Here is an 18,623-nt window from a genome sequence, read left to right as displayed (position 1 = left end):
CACAAGGAAAGCAGCTATAAGATGATATTGTGACTAGTAAGTTAATTATAAAATAATCGTTAGCAATGTAGTTTTTTAGCTGTCCGGCAATTATGCTTGTCAATGATGCGGGCAGGTTATCGCAATATTTTCTTGTTAGGAGAAGAAATGAGTTCAAATAAGAGACGAAGTTGCAATACAGAATTTTCATCTTTGCTCGTTGGTTAGAGCTGAATTACCAGTATGGCGGCTACTGAGTGCACACGGAACGTAAAGTATATAGTATTATAATTCACTGAAGATACAAACAAAACTTTCTTGCAAATGGATAATACCCGCAGTTCTAAGAGCACCTTCATGTTAGTCTGATGGCGATTGTTTAAAGCAAACAGGGTTGGGAGATTTTATATTGCCTCTAGGGATTGTAGTAGGGCTGGGATGTCTATTTGCCAAATGCAGTCGGTACAACCAGCGATGACAGTGCCAGCCACCGGAAGGCAGTAGCCACTAAGACACAAATTATATATTTTTTATTGACACTTGTAAACACTAATAATGATCCGAGGGTACCTGCAGAATGTGCTCTAGCACATTTATTTTTCGTTATTTCTCTGCAGTGGTCCCGATCTGCGGTCAATACTTGCCCGAATTAGTTGTACTGCCTTAGTATTTTCAACACCTCGCTCTCAACCGTTAAACGTTGTTCCCCTTCAGAAAAGAAAACAAAAGTTTAAAATTGCATGGGGTAATAAACAAGTATCTGTAGTAATAGTACTAGCAATCGGGGGCTGATGGTGCCCAGAAAACTAGGGTTATAATAAGCAAAATACGAGGCTATATGAATTGCTAATTGTGAATTGTGAAGTGACAAACTGTACGAGGAATCGCCTAAGTATATTATGCAACCTGGACACGCCAACGCACAAGTATTTATATGGCACATGTGGCTCATCAGTGAGGCAAAAATCGGGAGAAAAATTGCCGGTAAATCGCACTGATATAATGACATCATTTTTACAGTTGCCAAAGGCACGAAATTAAGCGCGTAAAGCTGCAAGCGCACATTTTATGATACAGCAGACAGACGCATTCACGTTGAAAAATCCGAGGATGTGAGACGAGTATGCACATTTATTCACCTGGGCCTGCCCCGTTGACTCCGCTGTTAGCGCGCTCGGCTACTGAGCTGGAGGGCTTGCGCTTCAAAGCGATCCGCAGCGACCGTGGTCCTATGGAGTAGGAGCTCAAAAGGCGCCCCTATTCTGTGCGACATCCGCGTACGTTGAAGAACCAAAGGTGGTCAAAATTATATCCGAGTCCTCCGCTACGGAGTCTCTCATAACCCGTGTGTAGCTCCGGGACATTACAGTTTGCAATTTTTTCTTTATTTGGTGGGAAGAGCTTCATAGAAACAGTTGCCTTCTATAGTCATTAACATTGTTTCAATATTGGATTTAAGATGTGCAGTGTGATGATTTATTTTGGCGCCCAAACTAGTTACTTTCTGTATTAACCAAATGACGCAAACTTTATTCCCATCAGCTTGAAGTAGGCCATCAGCGAATGGTGTCGCAGCAGGCATATCCTTCACACCCACCCTGACCCGGAAAGGGGCACCCTTGCAACGCTATTTCCGCTTTTAACCCCACAACACTACCCCATACTTTACAGCCGTCACCGCCAATGACGGCTACGGTGACGGCCCCCCAAGACGGCAAAGACGCCGTCTCAGACGCCCTCATCTGGCCAGCTCTCGATCTTCCAGAACTGTTCCGGGGTCAGGACCTGTGGCTCCACCTTGTGGCACCCGGGCTCATCTGATTCGTTTAAGTAGTCGCGGCGCAGGTAGTTGCGCAACTGGTACATCATCCGCAGCCGACTGTACGGACCGTACGGGCTGAGCCGGGGGCAGGCGTAGTCAGAGTCGTCGTAGTCGATGGCGTACACCGCGAAGCCGAACAGGTACGTAAGGTTGGTGCGGCTCACGCATATCTGGGTATGCAACGACATGTCCGAAACGCACTGAGCCTCGCGATTATAGACACTTTTAGTTGCTGCGTACGTAGCGACAATGCGTACGCAACGCTCACTACGTTCCGTACGCTGTAAAGGACACCCCCGTCACACTTATAGTTGGCCGTACCGCCGCAGAGCAGTGCGTAGCGCGTTGTTTTGTGTCGTCATCTAGTGACAAACACTGAGAGCGCTGTAGCGCTCGGCTCAACATTTTTCAGTTTCTGACAATATGAATAGTATATTACTGTTTTTAATGAAGGAAAAAATGTATAATGTTTAATAAAGTGCAAAAGTAGGCACATGACTAAACAAATTATTCGACAGGTGCGGTTGCTATGACGATAAACGTACACAACCTTAGTTAGGCTTAAAAGGTCAAAAATCGCCTCATTATCTGAAAAACAAGGGACATTTGTCCCTAATATTTTGGCGTGTGGGTGAGAGTAGACATAATAAAAGCTAACAGCACAGTTTAGAGCGAGCCATCGCATTGAAGAAAGCAGCGGCGAAGTGAAATCGGTCCGAAGCGGGCGAGATGGTCGCCGCCATGTTCTCTACGCAGCACGTAGCGTCCCGCGTTGCATGCTTTACAGCGGGCGGGCGTCCGCAACGCGCGGCTAGATACGTTGCGTTCTGCGCATGCGCATTCGTTACCCGCGGTGTCGTTGCGCACGAAAGCTCACTGCGTACGTCCAACTAAAATTGTCTTATAACAGAAGTCTTTACCTTGTCAACCAAGCAAAACTGCATGTTGCTAGTACTTCAGAAACGCAGTTCCACCGATTGTCCACAGAAGCCTTTGTGTTTTAGCGAGTCTCTGTACTCTTTTGCCATCACCTGTATAGGCTCACAGTTCGAACAAAGTTTTCGTCCAATGTTATTTCTCAAATAAAATTTTCAGACATGGAAAACTTTTACGAAGCTCAGAATAACCAGACCTGTTTAGTTAGATTTCTTTTGATGTTTTGCGTTAAATCTTACACCTGATAGTTGTTGGACGAAAAGAATTTAATGAAACACGCTAACTACAGCCATTTATTTATACCGCAGGAGAGTCCTGCGACGTGACGGCTGTCCGCTGAACTTTGCGATCCCAAAATATTCAACATGCAGTCTAAGGACAGTGTAATAGACGCTGCCGAATAGGTTACATATATATTGTGGTCAAAGAGTGCAAAAAGACACACCATAAAGAAGGCAATAGACGCGCACCGCACAGCACAGTGCAGCAGCTCAGCAGTCTCCTACAGAGAGCGCGGCACACCCACCTTTCTCCTGAGACTGACAACGTCATCCCAGACGATGGAGAGATTCCTCTGCTTGTCGTAGGTAATGCAGCCTTCATCTAGGCCCTTGGGTGCACAGTCTAAATTCTTGCTGTACACCGGATCATTGCATATCTGTGCGGGGAGGCGCGGAGAAGCCAACACATTTGTTTCAGGCAAGCAATTTTTGTTCAGGGATTAACACCCTGATGATGTATGCCGACTAAAAAATTGGCAGTGGCTTCGCTCGGCTATGCCAGGATATACGTAGTGAAAGCGGAGGCGAGCGCAACGACGAGGCAAGCGGAGTGACGTCATACCAAACGGCGGCGGCGGCTCCGCGTTGAGGCGCGCGGTGTGGCGTCATGCCAGATGGCGCGGCGAGCGCGCGGCGTCCGCCAGCTGCGGCGGTTGCTAGGCAACGGCTCAAGGTCGGTCTCTGTGCCTCCTCGGAGCACCGCCACAGCGAAATTGCAAGTTCGTGGCCAATGTAGCTTTCGCTACAAAATTTCAATTTTATGATATCTGCGCTACATACATCCGTGTAGCTGGCGAACAAGCCAAAAGCGAATCTCAATAGAAAGCTATATGCATGACCTTCAGGCGCCCTCTGATTTCCATTCCTCTTTTTCTTCCGTTCTCGAGTGCCTGGCTTCACTCAGACTTGGCGGTTAACTGGGCGCTCTTTCTCGCAGATTCCTCATCATGGCCTAGAAAAAAGTTCTGCCTTCTTTCCAACCACTTCCGCAGTCGCAGGTGGTAATTGCGTTTCTAGCGAGCGCTGAATAACAGCTACGGTTCGAAGCGAAATCTCAAAGGTGTGGTTAGTTTAATGGTCGTCATCAGTCTTTTTAACCTACAAATACATTGAAAAGTTTACACTTTCAACATAATGACCTATGTTTAGCGTCTTATAGTGTTTCTTCCGCGGCATGTATTCAAGACATTCTGCTTTTATTTCGATAATGGCATTTCTTCGAAACCGACTGCACTCAAAGAGCCACGATGAACACTGGCAGGGAAACATCGTTATTAAGAACAGTGGGGTGGTATCTGATCTGAATTAGTGCTGAGGTGCATGTGCACTGTTTTGACCTCCTTCTTATCCTTTCACTCTCTCTTCATTATTCGGTCCATACGCAGCAGTGATAAATGATCGGGCTTCATTCTCTTCTTGTTCATGTGTCGACTTACTACGACTATAGTTGTTCTCCGCTCAACGCGTGGACGAGACCTAAGCAGGACAGTCGAGAATTGCAAGTAAGTTAGGCGGAGGTAGCGTTTGTTTTGTTCCGGTTTCTGCAGGTCTACATGCAGCATTGACAACTTAATATGCAGCAGCTAGCCAAACTACATGTTGTTCGATACGGCTACTACATTTACTACTGCTGCCTATATAGGAAAACGTAGTTTTATACCCGACACTTATAATTAAGTTTCCAGCGGTGAGCCGGCTACTGCCACAGGCATAATGGACATCGCAGAAACAGTGCTAATGCGTAGTAGGCTCGGTGAACGCGGCCTGGAGTTTTAAGAAGACAGCTGTTAACAATAAACATTTCCGGTTCTGCCGGGCAGGCGGGAAACCGCGCTAGGCTTGTTCGTCAGCTTGCAGTGACGTCGTGCATGACGTCAAGTAGCGAGTTAATGCAACGTGCCACGTAGAGTGGTCTGAACACTTGTCACCACGTGCACTCTGTGAGAACGCAAGTAATCACGAATCAGTAATATTATATTAAACATCACATAGAGGTGTCGCTCGCTATACAGAGTGGTAGCGATTATGCGAGTTTTTGGTCACCTGCCAGACACAAACTTCTGTAAGCATACTTCTTAAGAGCAGGTGTAACCGGAATGACAGGCATAACATTTGCTGTTCATGTTGTGGTGTAGCAGGCAGAAGCATCGGGAGCCCACCCAAATGCGCTCCAACCACCATTCTCTTCAATAAACGTTTACACACGCACACGCACACGCACACTCACACACACACACACACACACACACACACACACACACACACACACACACACACACACACACACACACACACACACACACACACACACACACACACACACACACACACACGCACGACGCGCGCGCACGCACGCACTCACACATTCACACACTCAATCACTCACACGCACGCACGCGCACGCGCACACGCGCACGCGCACACGCACACGCACGCGCGCACGCACGCGCACACGCGCACACGCGCACGCGCGCACACTCACTCACTCACTCACTCACTCACTCACTCACTCACTCACTCACTCACTCACTCACTCACTCACTCACTCACTCACTCACTCACTCACTCACTCACTCACTCACTCACTCACTCACTCACTCACTCACTCACTCACTCACTCACTCACTCAATCTCTCTCTCTCTCACTCACACACACGAAATTAGGATCAATTTGAAAATGAGCGCTTTCATGTAATCCGAGCAGCACCTATTAAGTTTTCCTCTGGTGGTAGTCACTTATACTTCGCAAAAAAAGTACCTTTGAAAGAGGAGCCAAGGCGCCAGCTACCTAGGTGCATTTTGTTCGACGTTCTTGAATATGTCGCTGACAAACCACTCTACCTAAGTAGGCTAAGATCAAAGTGGCCGCTTTGAAAATTTTGGCTGTACGAGTGCGCGCTCTGGCAGTGGAACAAAGGCTGGAGGAGGACAGGGACCTTTTTTTGCGACATGCACTGTCCCTCGACGTCAGACTGTACCGCCACTGCTGAAGATATCTCACAGTGACCCTCAGGTAAGGTTATCCAGGGATGGTCAGAAAACTCTCCGGCTTTCACTTCACTTATGATTTCACTTATCCCCTCCTGTCCATATAAGAGGAAAGCCTTATCCACAGGCCTCTAATTAACTGTGCGCTGCGCGAAGTCCCACTGCAGTGTGCCTTGGAACTTTAATAACCTCTTCTGCGCACTTAATTCGAAGGCATTCTATGGCTAATAGGCAATGAAACCCAGCGTTGCTTTTTACCAGCAGCAGCGATCGCAAATATTCCAGATGACGTCACCATGGCTAAGAAAAATTAAATTGCTTCCGAAGGTGCGCGGAACTTAACCCAGGACATTCGGATATCGAGGCGACCGCGCAATCCATAGGCCACAAACCTGCTCCGCGTCCTGGCGAACAAAGGAGAACCTAATATATGCGTTGTTGCCTTACGACTGCGTGCTGATAAGTACGCGTGTGATTAAGAAAGAAGAAAAATACAAATATATAAAAACAAAACGCAAATTAAAGTAAAACAATACTTTAGACAGCTGGCCTATGTCCAAGGACTGACCTCTCACATGCCTTCAAAACGAGATATTAACAAGGTTTAAGACGGTTCCCTTGCCTCGGAATATGTGGTCCACGGGACCCAGGCGGTCAAGTTGGGCCGCCGGTGGTTGCGATCCGTGATGTCTCCGTGGGCGTCGCATCGCTTGTTCCAGCCGAAGTTGCCGATGGCAGCCACGTTGTTGTCCTTGTCCCAGGGCATCTTGTTGACCAGCCTCAGTGTGACGCTGAGGGTCCTGTGGTAGCGGTCCATGTAAGGGATGTACTCGATGATGCGGTTATACAAGTAGGCAGTAAGCTGGAAAGAATGCGGAAGAAGTGGTCAAGGAACCAGTCGCGAGCTTTAGAGGAATGTGGAAGAAGACTTGATCCACTTTTCGTACTTGGTAAAAACAGATAACATGCGTCTTTCTGGGCAAGTTGATCTTCCTCCCGTAGCCAAACACACATGCATAAGCGAGAATATTGTGTGTAAAAGTTTTCGTACCACGCTATTTGAACTTCAGGCGTTAGGACTGAAAAATCATTGTGATAGCCGTCTTGCAGGTAATGGTGACGTAGTCTAGCCACCGAGAAAGCGCCAAAAAAAAAAACGCCGATTCGTGCAGTTTACTTGCAAAGCTAGGGGATGGCGAGACCTATATCAGATTTTGGGTGCGTTCAACCTTACAAAACCTGCATTTTCAATGCAAGCGGCATCGTAGCTTTTAGAATGCGGCAATCTGCGGATACACAGCAGCTTCTATTTTTCCCCACTATCTCTTTGTGTCATCAAATATAGCAAATGTCCCCCAGCGTCAAGACGAAAGTTTTTCAAACTCCGGTTGACGTCGTCTAGTGTCCCGCCACTCCACTGCATTTGGAAATGTTCGTTTTTTTGGAGACTTGATGATTTCATTTTTTTTTTAATGACGCAAGAAGAGCTTGGCCAGTGAACTCTACACAGCTGACTAGTTCGGCCTGGACAATGTGTGGGCCAAAGGCCCATCAGATCACCAGGCCCAGGAAGAACATGAGTATTTAGTGCAGGATAATACATAACTAAAATTACGCATCGGCTGTGGTGCGCTCCTTAACGGGATAAACTGAGCGGAAGCGGACGATATGGTGCTGTGAAGATGAAGCTATTCAGCTGTGGCAGATCTATCTAGAGTGGTACAGTTACTGTACCTTTCCTTCTGCAGAAGCAATTTTCATTTTACTTTCGCAAAGTCGAAATATAGTTGAAATGCAAAAGATACCCATGCACCGTGCAATATCAGTGCCCGTTGGAGGACCCTAGGTGGTGGAAGCTATTCAGGATCCCTCCATAATCACATCTCTGTCTTCTTCCTCTAACTCCCTTCGTGATCACTTTTCTCATCGCGCGGTTGAACTCCGACTTTCCTTCGCAAAAACCCCCCTTTTAATCCGATAGCATTAAAGGCCTCGTTACGCACAACATTCGGAGTCGGCGTTGTGGGCGATAAATAGGATCGCACAGGCAGCAACCCCTGGAGAAGCCACGCAGGTGGGCCACCTGGGTCACGTGACCTTGTGGGGTCCTCCCAATTCACCCACCGGACTGTGAGCTAATGGCTAATAGCGAAGTCTTACTCGGGAAGAGCAACAATGGCAATTATCATGTTTGTGCTTGCACCGGTCCCCAACGGAAACTTGACGCGCGCGGCCCTAATTGGCAGTTTGTTCAGAGTTCCGGAGAGGGCATATTAGGCGAAGCGCGCATGACTTGCACATGCACTGTGGTCGTGTGCAATAAGGCGCACTGAGGTTCTCTCGGAAGAGAGTCAGTACTCACAATGCTTGTCGGCTCACGATGGTAATGGTAGGTGGTGTTGAGTCGAAAGAGGACCTGTGGCGTCTGGATGACGCAGTCTCGGCCCTCCAAGATCTCGCTGTACGGAACGTGAGTGAGGTATACGAATCGATGCACGTTATGAGGGCCCGGAATGTTGGTCTCCCTGTGAAGAGAAAGAAAAAATTCAGGGCGCACTTTGTTGAGCTAAAGTGCTGTGAGGCGAAAGCCTTGAGCGCGGGGTTGCTGCTTGTGTCAGTGATGTGTGGTTAAGACGTTGAGGTTCGCCTGTAAGAGTTGGAACGTACAGCGTACTGCAACGCTGCCAGGGAGTCCGCAGAACGCCATCGCCCGTTCGGCTCTACGCCTTGCTCGTCGATAAGTTGCTTTTTGAGGAAAGGAAATTATCTCTCTCGCATATCTCGGTGGACACCTGAGCCTCACCGTAACGGGAAGGGAGGAAGATGGGAGTGAACGAAGACGCCATATTCACTAGACGCACCTTTGTTCATTCCATACCATCGAGCTAGCATGGCGGAGTGGTTAGCGTGCTCGTCTCGCACTCCGGAGACCCTGTTCGATTCCGCAACTCGACCAATGTTCTACTCGGATTTATTTATATATCTGGTGTGACTAGGAAGGTTAATTAGGCTAATTGGTTAATTAAGCAATTAACTAAACTCAGTCCCACTTACTCGGAGCATCACTATACGATCCCTTTAATTGGTTGCATGGTTACTCGCCAAAATACAATTGGCCTCGTTTGAAATTCGCGCACTGTGACGTCACGACCACTTCGACCAATTCAAACAAGGTCAGTGTAGCTACGGCTATACGGCGCGACGGCGGCGACCCGAGGTCTGGCTGTCAGAGTGTTGCTTTCGCAACAAAAAGGTTGAACGGGATTTGACGTACTTAAGCTCAGAATTGCTGCGTGAGCTGTTGAGAGAGTGAGCACAACTCCAGCAAATTTTTCGTCTCCCCCAAAAAAACTATTTCCTTGCAGCTTTGTTGGACAGCTAAAGACACGTTTATTGTTAGGAAAACAGGGTTAAAAACGTCTAATTGTTTTCCGCCCCTCGACTCAAGCTTGTTACGTCAGTGAGGACGACTCCCTGATCGCCATTCCGAATCGAAGTACAGCCTAGCCTCACATGCCCACGTACCGAAATCTAACATCTGGTCACCGCCAGCACCACATTTAATTCAGTTTTTAATTCGTTGAAGCGAACAGAAGCTCCGTTTTGAGGGAAAATAGCTTCTTTGTCTAAGCTTGCTAACCTTCTGGTAGAGGGCGTTTTTTATCAGTGTACCTTTAAATAAGTACAAATATTTAATTTATGCCTTTTGTTTGTGCGAATGCGGAATGCGTCAGTAACAAATTACCACGCTGAATTCCTCTTCCTGTGGCGAATAATTCACATTCGCGTTTTTCAGGCTTGCTTTTATGCTTCTGTTTATTGTTCCAACCACAAAATGGTGGCTATGACGTCAAACTTCAGTTCACATCACTTTAAGCGTGCCCAAATACAACTATTATTTTTCTTCTCCTGATGTTCTGGGGAATCCCCCAAGTTGGAAGAAATTTGTAAACTTTTCGGATTTTTCTTTGACTACTAAATTCATGTGGAAGCTGTATAGTTTTGCTTTGTAGCCGTATGATCGCCTTGGCGGATGGTAATGAGTGATTACTCCGCTATTAACTATTAAGCCGAAAGCCTTTAGTGGCTCACACTGTCGTCCGTTAGCAGAGGGTGTCACACCTTTGGCAGCCTGTTAACACGGAAACCAAGAAGGATAGGCGAAAACGAATGGTTGCTTCAGATTGAGGAGGAAAAAATAAACCTAGAAGCCACGTTTGATGACTGTAGAGTAATTAGTTAATTAATTATCGGCAAAAATGGCAAAATTGCGTCGAAATGACATAGATATCGATAAAGCCACGAAAACGGCGTGACGTCACTTCCACCGGAACTCGTCAAGGCGCAGTGAAAATGTCATTGTGGTCATCGCGGCAGACAGGCGTAAGAGATGGAGTGAATTAAATGACACAGCAGCGGTAATATTGCACCTTTTTCGCCCCTTCTTAGACGCGAAAGTGACCACGATGTCAAAGCCGTCCTTGAGCTGATGAAACCGAAATTCAATGAAAGAAGCAGCTTGAAAAAATATATACTGCGCGTACTTGAGTCATATGAGATGATCGGTGTATACTAATGTATTATGTATCACTACAAAGAAAAAATCAGGCAACCAAATGTTTCGCTTCCTACTCCTTTAAGGTAGGCATGCATGTGCAAGGATTTCAAAATCACGTCCGAGGGATTAGGTTAGCAATGGCCTATTAAATTGGTAACATGACGCACTGGTGGTTATTGGATGACATAACCTTCTCACATGACGCTATAGCATGGGGGACAGTGAGATCGGAATAATGTAGAATAGCGCAAGTACCAGAGATCTTATCAGTGGTGCCCGCTGAGGATTAAGCGAGTTACGGTTATCGCTGTTAGTGTGCGCCTGACTCTTTGCTCCTGTCGCGTGGCTTACATTTGCTTAATCTAAAGATCATGACGAGCCCGCGACAGGGCTGTATGGCGAGACCTCTGAGGTAGCAGACCCGAGTGCTGTAGTGTTGTAGAAACGAATAAAGGCTTACCTAAATAAATTGTAGATTTTGTAAGATGCGTCTCGATCGTGTCCAGCGGAGATGACGCTGTTGGAAGCCATGATGGCCATCATGTTGATTCCCAGCCGATGCCCCTTCATCTTGTGGTATCCGGTAAATGCCTGCGCGGAAGGAAACAGGCGCAAGCAGCTGGATTTACCGGCTCTTTCCTCGCTGGCGTTGCATAACCCTCCTCGCAGCACCGCCCCTTCTCCTCCGCTCTAAGAGTGTGTTCGTCGTATTATAGAGGCTAGTCGTATTTTCCCATTTTCGTTTGTTTACTGGATGTTTCTATTGCAGTGATCTGTGCGACTTGTTAAAATTATTCGTAGCGGCGACTTCGGTTTTGCCGCACTGAACTTACACCGATACCGCGAAAACGTTGCCACGTACAGGAATTGCCGGATGAGTGTTGTATTTGGCATTAAAGGGAAAAGGCAAGAAATCAATTTATGCTTTGAACAAATGCAGTGGGAATGAAACAAACTAGATGCAGCATCACTATTCTCTCTACTTTTCGAGAGCTGGATGCATTCCTTCTAGAGCTGTGGAAAGCAGTAGGTCAACTGCACACAAGTTTATTTCCCTCTGGTGCAAAGTAAGGAGTGCAAACATTACAAGAAAACCGAAGTCGCCGATACGAATAATTCAAACAAGGTGCACAGATCAGTGCAATAGAAACGTCCAGCAAACAATCCAAAACGGGAAAATACGACGGAGGAGGAGGAGCGGCGCTTCGAGGAGGGTTATGCAACGCCAACGGGGAGAGAGCCGATTTACCTTCGATGATTAGTTTGACGTTTTAAATGTATTGAATGCTTTCACCTTTAGGCGAGACTTTACACACGCCATAGAATTTGTCTGAAGAATGAAAATGGGCGGAAGTGGGGGGAGGATGGTTGTGGTTAGGTGAGCAGCCTCTAAACTAGGGGGCGCGAGATGATTAGATGCATGGCGGGTGGGGCTCCTGAAGGGCAACTGGCTATCCCGCTCCGTCTTGGAATTCGATTTCACTGTCGCTTTTCGCTGCGTAGGCTTTTCCTCGGCGTAAGCTTTGCGGAAAGTGGACGTGGGTGGGTTGGTGGTGCTCATGGGGGGGGGGGGGGGGGGGGGGGGGGGGGGGTAGAGTTAGGTACATGGCAGGTGGGGGGTGGGTGAAGGTAGGGGGTTCGAGTGGAGCGGTGGACTCAGAGTGGCGGGGGGGAGCGGGCAGTCCTCCAGCTAAGGGGCGCAATAAGGAGGTGGCTTGTGGGTGGCGTCTCTGGAGCGTGAAGTTGGAAGTTCCTCGCTTTGTCTGGAGGCTCCACTTCAGATTTCCGGCGGGATGCTGTCGCAGTAAATCTGGTGGTGCCATTATCAGCTGTTATCGGTGCTATTAGCATAATCAGCGATGACGTCTTTGAATGCAGTTGGAGCCACCTTGTCGATGCTTAGCTTGTGGCCCTTTTAGTTTGTGACATTCAACAGAGCTCATGCGAGAAAAGGCTGCAGGCGTTGCCCTTAACAGATGCGCCGTGTGCACATTGAGGTCTTCGAGACAACTTGAGGAGGGAAGTGACTTACATTGAAAAGATTGAAGACGTTTATAACGTAGCGTTGATCTAGGCAGTAAGCCATGCATTCCATATCCACTATGGCGTAGCTGTTGCTCTTGTGATCGGCGAAGTAGTCCAGCCGCTGACGAACACGCTTCCCGATGTCTCCTTGGTTGTCAAACTCGGCTTGCGTTTCGGTTATGTTGCTGCACACAGCGGAGATAAAAGAATAATTCAGTAGGTTTTTTTTTTTTCCCTGAAGGCCCTCGTAGGGCATCAGCTAAGGGGTGGGATCAGAAAAGAATTCAGTGCAGGGTTTTCACATGTGGTTTCCTAGTGAAAAACAGTCAGGTACAGTTATCAGGAAGACTGACGGGTAGGCGACACCGTGTATGACAAACGCAAACAACTAAAAAGAAAGCAGCTTTTTACTTGTATCCCCCAACCAAGACGAAGAAGTTGCATGTGTGGCTACGGGCAGTTAATCAGAGTTAGTAGCTAAATTATTCACAGCGGCAGCCGTATCTGATAAAATCTTCATTTTTTAGACAAGAGCAGAAACATAATCTATAAACTGTTTAAATGTTCAGTTATTATTGATTCCCCTGACCACGCCATAAACTGATTGATCAATCAAAAATTCTCTTGATTTATGGAATATTCGATTCTTCAGCCTATTCGGTAAACCATTAATAACTTGCTCGGCATATAAATTATTTCGTCGATCACAAAATGATCAATTAATCACCACACCTACCCCCCAAAAAATGACGGGCTGATGAAGCCCTCAGTGTAAAGGTAGTGGTATACAGGAGTTATCATCCACTTCTGTAGCCAATTAACTGATTCTTCGTTCAAACTCTGCAGGAGTTCGACCGATGACTCAGTCGAAAACGTGCGGTCCTTTCCATGCCCACTTAGGTTTGTGCAGAATGCGTTGAAGGAGGGCTGCAGGCCTTTAGGAAGAATGATTAAACAATCAAAATTTCAGGTCAGAAATGATCTATCCTTATGCCACTCGAACACAACTAAAATTTCAGATTTGTACCTTGAATGAAAAAATTGTTATTGGTAGGAGGTAGTGAGGAAAGATGTCATCTTAAAAAAACTTGAAATTTGTTTCCTTTTTGGCACATGTGATCTCATTAAAGCGCCACGTACAGGGAAAGGGTAAAGAATTGTTGTTTTGTGAACAATTTTCTGAAAATTACAGCACTTATGTACTACTTTGGTTTTCGTTCTGTCAAAGCTATTGAAACAATTACTTTTTCGCCACAAAAACCTACCACCTGAGTATGATAACTTTCCGTCCAGAAAGCGCTTTCGAAGTAAAATTTGTCTATGCAGTACATGCAAGATAGTGTTCCTAATTGTGCACCTTGGATAAAAATCCTAATCTACAACTACAGCCTAAATGATTACGGCAGCTTTAATTTTGCTTCAAGGCCTGTTTTTTTTTTCTCAAATAAAGGCTGCTGCCTCAAATGAAACACTTATTTCTGTGATACAATGCTGCTAAGGAGCAATTGCTTCCAGTGTTTGTCTCTTATTCCGTTTCGGAACTGGGTAGCGACTATGTTCCTGCTCGGAAAGCGCTTTGTGTTAGCTTTAAGCTGAACAATAAAAGTTCACCAACCAGCTGAACAGTAAAGCTGAGTGGCGTGGGCTGTAATAAAGCGAAGTTCTTGTGGAAAAATTGGCTGGCTGTTTAACAATGCATCAAGCCGTTCCTGGTTGCGTTTTTGAATGCGTTTGTGGTACAGCTTCAAGAAAACGCCTGAGCAGGCCAGAAATGGAGGAAACCAATACAGATATACTTGCTCGAGACTGCGCTGCGCGCTTGGAAACCACGTTTTCTGAACACTGCCGCAGACACCTCGAGCGCCACATTAGCGGCAAAACGATTCATTTTCTTCATTTCCACTGCGTAGGTTATAGCCAAACTAGTAAGATACGTTCCTTAGTAGAAATTGTTTTTATGAATCAAATTTACACTACTTTCCCGGCTAACCCCTCACCCCTTCGCTCTTTAAATGGGCAGAGCTGCGAACTAGAGTACAAAGAGGACAAGGAGGAGGGCAAAAGGAGCGGAGGAAGAAGAAAGCGCGCCTCAATTCAGCGCTCTATACGCTCTCGCTCCTATAAAACCGAGCGACGTAATGCGCAGATGACAGGAGACGGGAAAGCGAGGTTGTGCATCTCTTCGCCATATCGCCATATTGTCCTAAACATCAGCCCGCCAAAGTCATTCATGTGGGATTAGCGACTTGCGAATCACATCGGTGCATAGTGATAAGAGTTGATAAGCAAGGCAGTGTTATTACTGAAGCAAAGAGCAAAGCTTGCCCCCTCTTCTTCGCTGTGTCTGTGTCGTTCGCGGTGGCTTTTAAAGGTGCTACAACATCAACACGTGCAGTTATAAATTTTGTGGCGGGAGCTACACTGGTCGTGGATGAGCAGTTCTGCGTGAGCGTGGATGAGACAAGCTGCGCATGCGCCAGGAGTGAGTGACGTCACAGCTCTCTTACTGCCATAAGATACTCTTAAGGAAATATTGAAGGTAATGGTCCATTCTTCTGATGCGTAGCAAAATCTGTCTTTCAACGTCTTTGAATCGATCGCATCGAGTAGCTAGGATTGATAGACGAAACCAATGTGAAATACTTTGACGAAAGCAGAAACGCTAGTAGCAAAAAAATTCGACTGCCATCGGGCGGTTGGTGGATATGTTGATTGTTATACTGAAATCTTACCTTATGTGAAAAAGTTGCGATCTTAAACTGTTTTCCGGTCAAAAATACTTTTGCCCAGAATTCTTGGGCAGGACTGCTGAAAGCGCGGACACTTTTCGAAAAATTTTGGTTCAAAAGCTTTGCAGGAAACTAACTAAAACAGCATTTTACATGAAAAAAAAAATCATACGCACAGCAGCGAAATGCCGATGCCGAAGCGCGTCCTGTTGGTGTGCTGCTTAGCGTGCTCGGTGAACCGGCGGACGGGCTCGGTGAGGGGATCCTTGAAGTGGTGGCGCAAGTAGTGGTAAGTCATCTGGAAGTATATCAGCTCGCACAATCCGTCCGGCGGGTAGCGGAACGAGGGCTTCGCGTCCTCGGTCACCGTGCACAGGAATGGCGTGTACTGGTACGGCCGCTCTGCGCGGAACAAAAAATTGCTGGGGCTTAGCTTTGGTTAAGCTTAGGTAGTTGCGAAAGCAAGTGGTGTAACTTGTAGCATCTTCGATATCCATAGCCTCCATCAGGTTAAACGGTAACACAACACAAGAATCTTGACTCGCGTCCAAAGTCTTCCATGCTATACCAAAGAACCGGCGAGCAGGCGCTACTTTTTTCTACACCCGATAGCGCCTGAATGTCTGTGGATGACGCCATACCACACGCTGCAACACACATCCATCACCGCAGCAAGGCCTGCAAGCCCTTGAAACTTGTATGACACCAATCGCTTGCCGTCGTTCGCAGGTGGTCGACCGGCCGCGAAGTTCTAGCTGCGGCGCGCTGAAGAGCCGACTTGGTGCCCCATCTCTCGCTCTGGTATGACGTCAGTAGTCACATGACCGACCTCCGACCATGAAGGGTGGGTTGCGGTACCACGAAGAGGCGACACCTGGCGTAGTATTGCTTTCGCAATAAAAAATGGCTGTGGCTTAGCTTGGCTGTGCCAGGGTGTACATAGCGAAAGCGAGCGCAACGACGAGGCGAGCGGTGTGACGTCATACCAAACGGCGGCGGCGGCTCCGCGGCGAGGCGCGCCATGTGACGTCATGCCAGATGGCGCGGCGAGCTCGCCGCGTCCGCCAGCTGCGGCGGTTGCTAGGCAACGGCTCAAGGTCGGTCTCTGTGCCTCCTCGGAGCATCGCCACAGCGAAATCGCAAGTTCGTGGCCAATGTAGCTTTCGCTATAGACCAGAATTTTGAGCCTCTCCTGGGCGCGACCATTTTGCACCGACTGGCGCGCCGCGGTGCGGGCGTTTCTTTGGGGACTGCGGGGCTGCGGCAGTTCCGCGGCCGCGCCTGCATATAGCCGCGCTTCGGGCGCTAAAAAAACATTGTCGAGCATACTTCCGCTGCGTGGCTGTGTTGCAGGAAGTATTTACGTTATCAAAGCGATAACATTGACGCGTTTTAATGATATTTAGTTTGACATTCAGATTAATTGTGCCGGCGCTTAGAACGCGCTCGTGCTTATATCGAATTCCGTCTTAGTGCTCCACCGCAAAGAAACTTTTTGTTCAATATCAAGCATTAGGTGTGCGGCTAGCATGCAGTTCCAATTCCCATGCACTCTTATTCCTTCCTGCCGGCCGGCCATAAAGCCCACCCCTCCACAAACAGGGCTTTCTTGTCGCCGCGCCAGTTTATCAACAAATTACCGCTGTGAGCTCAACTGAGTCGCAGCGCCAACAGAAAACAAATTTTGTCGTGGTTTATGCAACCTGGTGCATGAAAACGTACTTTCGCTTAATTTATCAAAGCTTGAATAGATATGAGCAGCTAATCCAGCTTTCACTAATTCTGACGTCCGAAGTCGCGTTATTTTATTCCGGAGCTCTCGCCGCGTGTGAGAGCGTTGCGTAGCCGTTTGGCTAAGTGTGGAAAATGTAATGAAATCGCGCATAGTATTTTCCTGTGAATAAGGTAGATACCGCACCGCTGCGGTGGCTCAGTGGTTACGGCTCTCGGCTCTGGCCCAAAAGACGCGGGTTCGATCCCGGCCACGGCGGCCGAATTTCGATGGAGGCGAAATTCTAGAGGCCCGTGTACTGTGCGATGTCAGTGCACGTTAAAGAACCCCAGGTGGTCGAAATTTCCGGAGCCCTCCACTACGGCGTCCCTCATAGCCTGAGTCCTTTGGGATGTAAAACATTAATAAACCAAACCAAACTAGTGTAGGTATACCAACAGCAGAAAGATACTATAGATAAACCTTTACCCCACAGATCCCTCTGACATGCGTGCGGAAAAAGCAGCTGAAATCGGTAGCGGTCGTGCTTACAATCCTGTGCATGAAATGTGTTTAATGGGAACAAGAGCAAGCTCAGCGCAAGGATGCCGAACACGTACTGGTGATCGAAAACACGCGCTCCGTCGGGACAACCTTCAGTCTGCAGCTCGCCTATCCAGTTACTACTCCACTGAGTCAAATCAATAGATCTACAATTTGATGCATAAAAGTATCATAGAAGATATCGCACGTAAAAGGCGACAACAAACGACATGACAGCGCAGAAATCTGCTTAGAAGTGCCGGTTTCCAGTCCATGCACTACCTGGTCGACTACCCTCGAATGTCACGTTAACGAGTAACTGCGCACAAGATAACGGCAGTACTGTCTGGAAGAGGGAAAATGTGAGTAGTGACGCACAGCACACACCCTCATACGTTAGCTGATGGAGCACAACAACGACCGAAACGAACACGTAAACATGCGTTCTACGCGCGGCGCCGGCGCGACCCGCAGTCCCTCGGGCCGCGCGCGCCGACAGATGGCGACTGGTGTCGAGAGTAGGAGCGCGCCCGCAGCCTGCGTGCGAGGGTAAAAAAATCTGGTCTATAAAAGCAACGCACAGGCCTCCTCAGCGCGCACAGGTCTGTTTGATCACACCAGTTGCAAAATTTTGTACAGAACCTGTGTGTAGGGAAAAGTTCCCAGGGCGTTTACTTTGCAGATGTCGGCGTGGTGAGAGATTCCAAAGAATGGCACGATGCAACGCGAAAGAAGGGTGGGGATACCACATTAGTGGTGGTGAAGTGCTGGGTGCATTTCTCACCACTTCACGATTTTCGGACACAACCTCGTTGTTGGTGAGGTGTGGTGCGCGCTGACGACCGCGGCGATGACAACATGGTCACTACGCTGATCTCGCCATAGCTGTCATTGTAAAACTAAAGGCCTGACTGTGCAACGATTAAGAGGTTGGCAGCAAGAGTTAGCATACTGACTCTACAGCGAAATAACACTTGTTCCATGTTGTTGCTATCACACGATCCTTGTCAGCGTGATGTTGTACTGCAGAGATAATGCACGGCGACCTTGT

The 18,623-nt window shown here is 47.7% G+C and overlaps 1 protein-coding gene across 1 annotated transcript in view; it reads right to left on the bottom strand.

Moving 5' to 3' along the window:
* Positions 1-1,707: 1,707 nt before the first annotated feature.
* The window catches only part of LOC149348717 (uncharacterized), a 29,051-nt gene continuing 12,135 nt past the window's right edge, over positions 1,708-18,623 (bottom strand). Inside the window, exons 6-12 of the mRNA XM_089541834.1 lie at positions 15,495-15,720; positions 12,597-12,774; positions 11,025-11,155; positions 8,369-8,531; positions 6,629-6,868; positions 3,264-3,395; positions 1,708-1,971 (exon numbers count right to left, since the gene is read on the bottom strand). Coding sequence (XP_089397960.1) covers positions 1,708-1,971; positions 3,264-3,395; positions 6,629-6,868; positions 8,369-8,531; positions 11,025-11,155; positions 12,597-12,774; positions 15,495-15,720 — 1,334 coding nt within the window. The remainder of the gene's footprint in view (positions 1,972-3,263; positions 3,396-6,628; positions 6,869-8,368; positions 8,532-11,024; positions 11,156-12,596; positions 12,775-15,494; positions 15,721-18,623) is intronic.

This window comes from Amblyomma mixtum, chromosome 4 (assembly GCF_055824585.1).
Source record: "Amblyomma mixtum isolate Tamu chromosome 4, ASM5582458v1, whole genome shotgun sequence".
Classification (NCBI taxonomy): Eukaryota; Metazoa; Arthropoda; class Arachnida; order Ixodida; family Ixodidae; genus Amblyomma; species Amblyomma mixtum.
The sequence above is the reverse complement of the archived record's forward strand: the minus strand, read 5'-3'. Positions and strand labels throughout refer to the sequence as shown.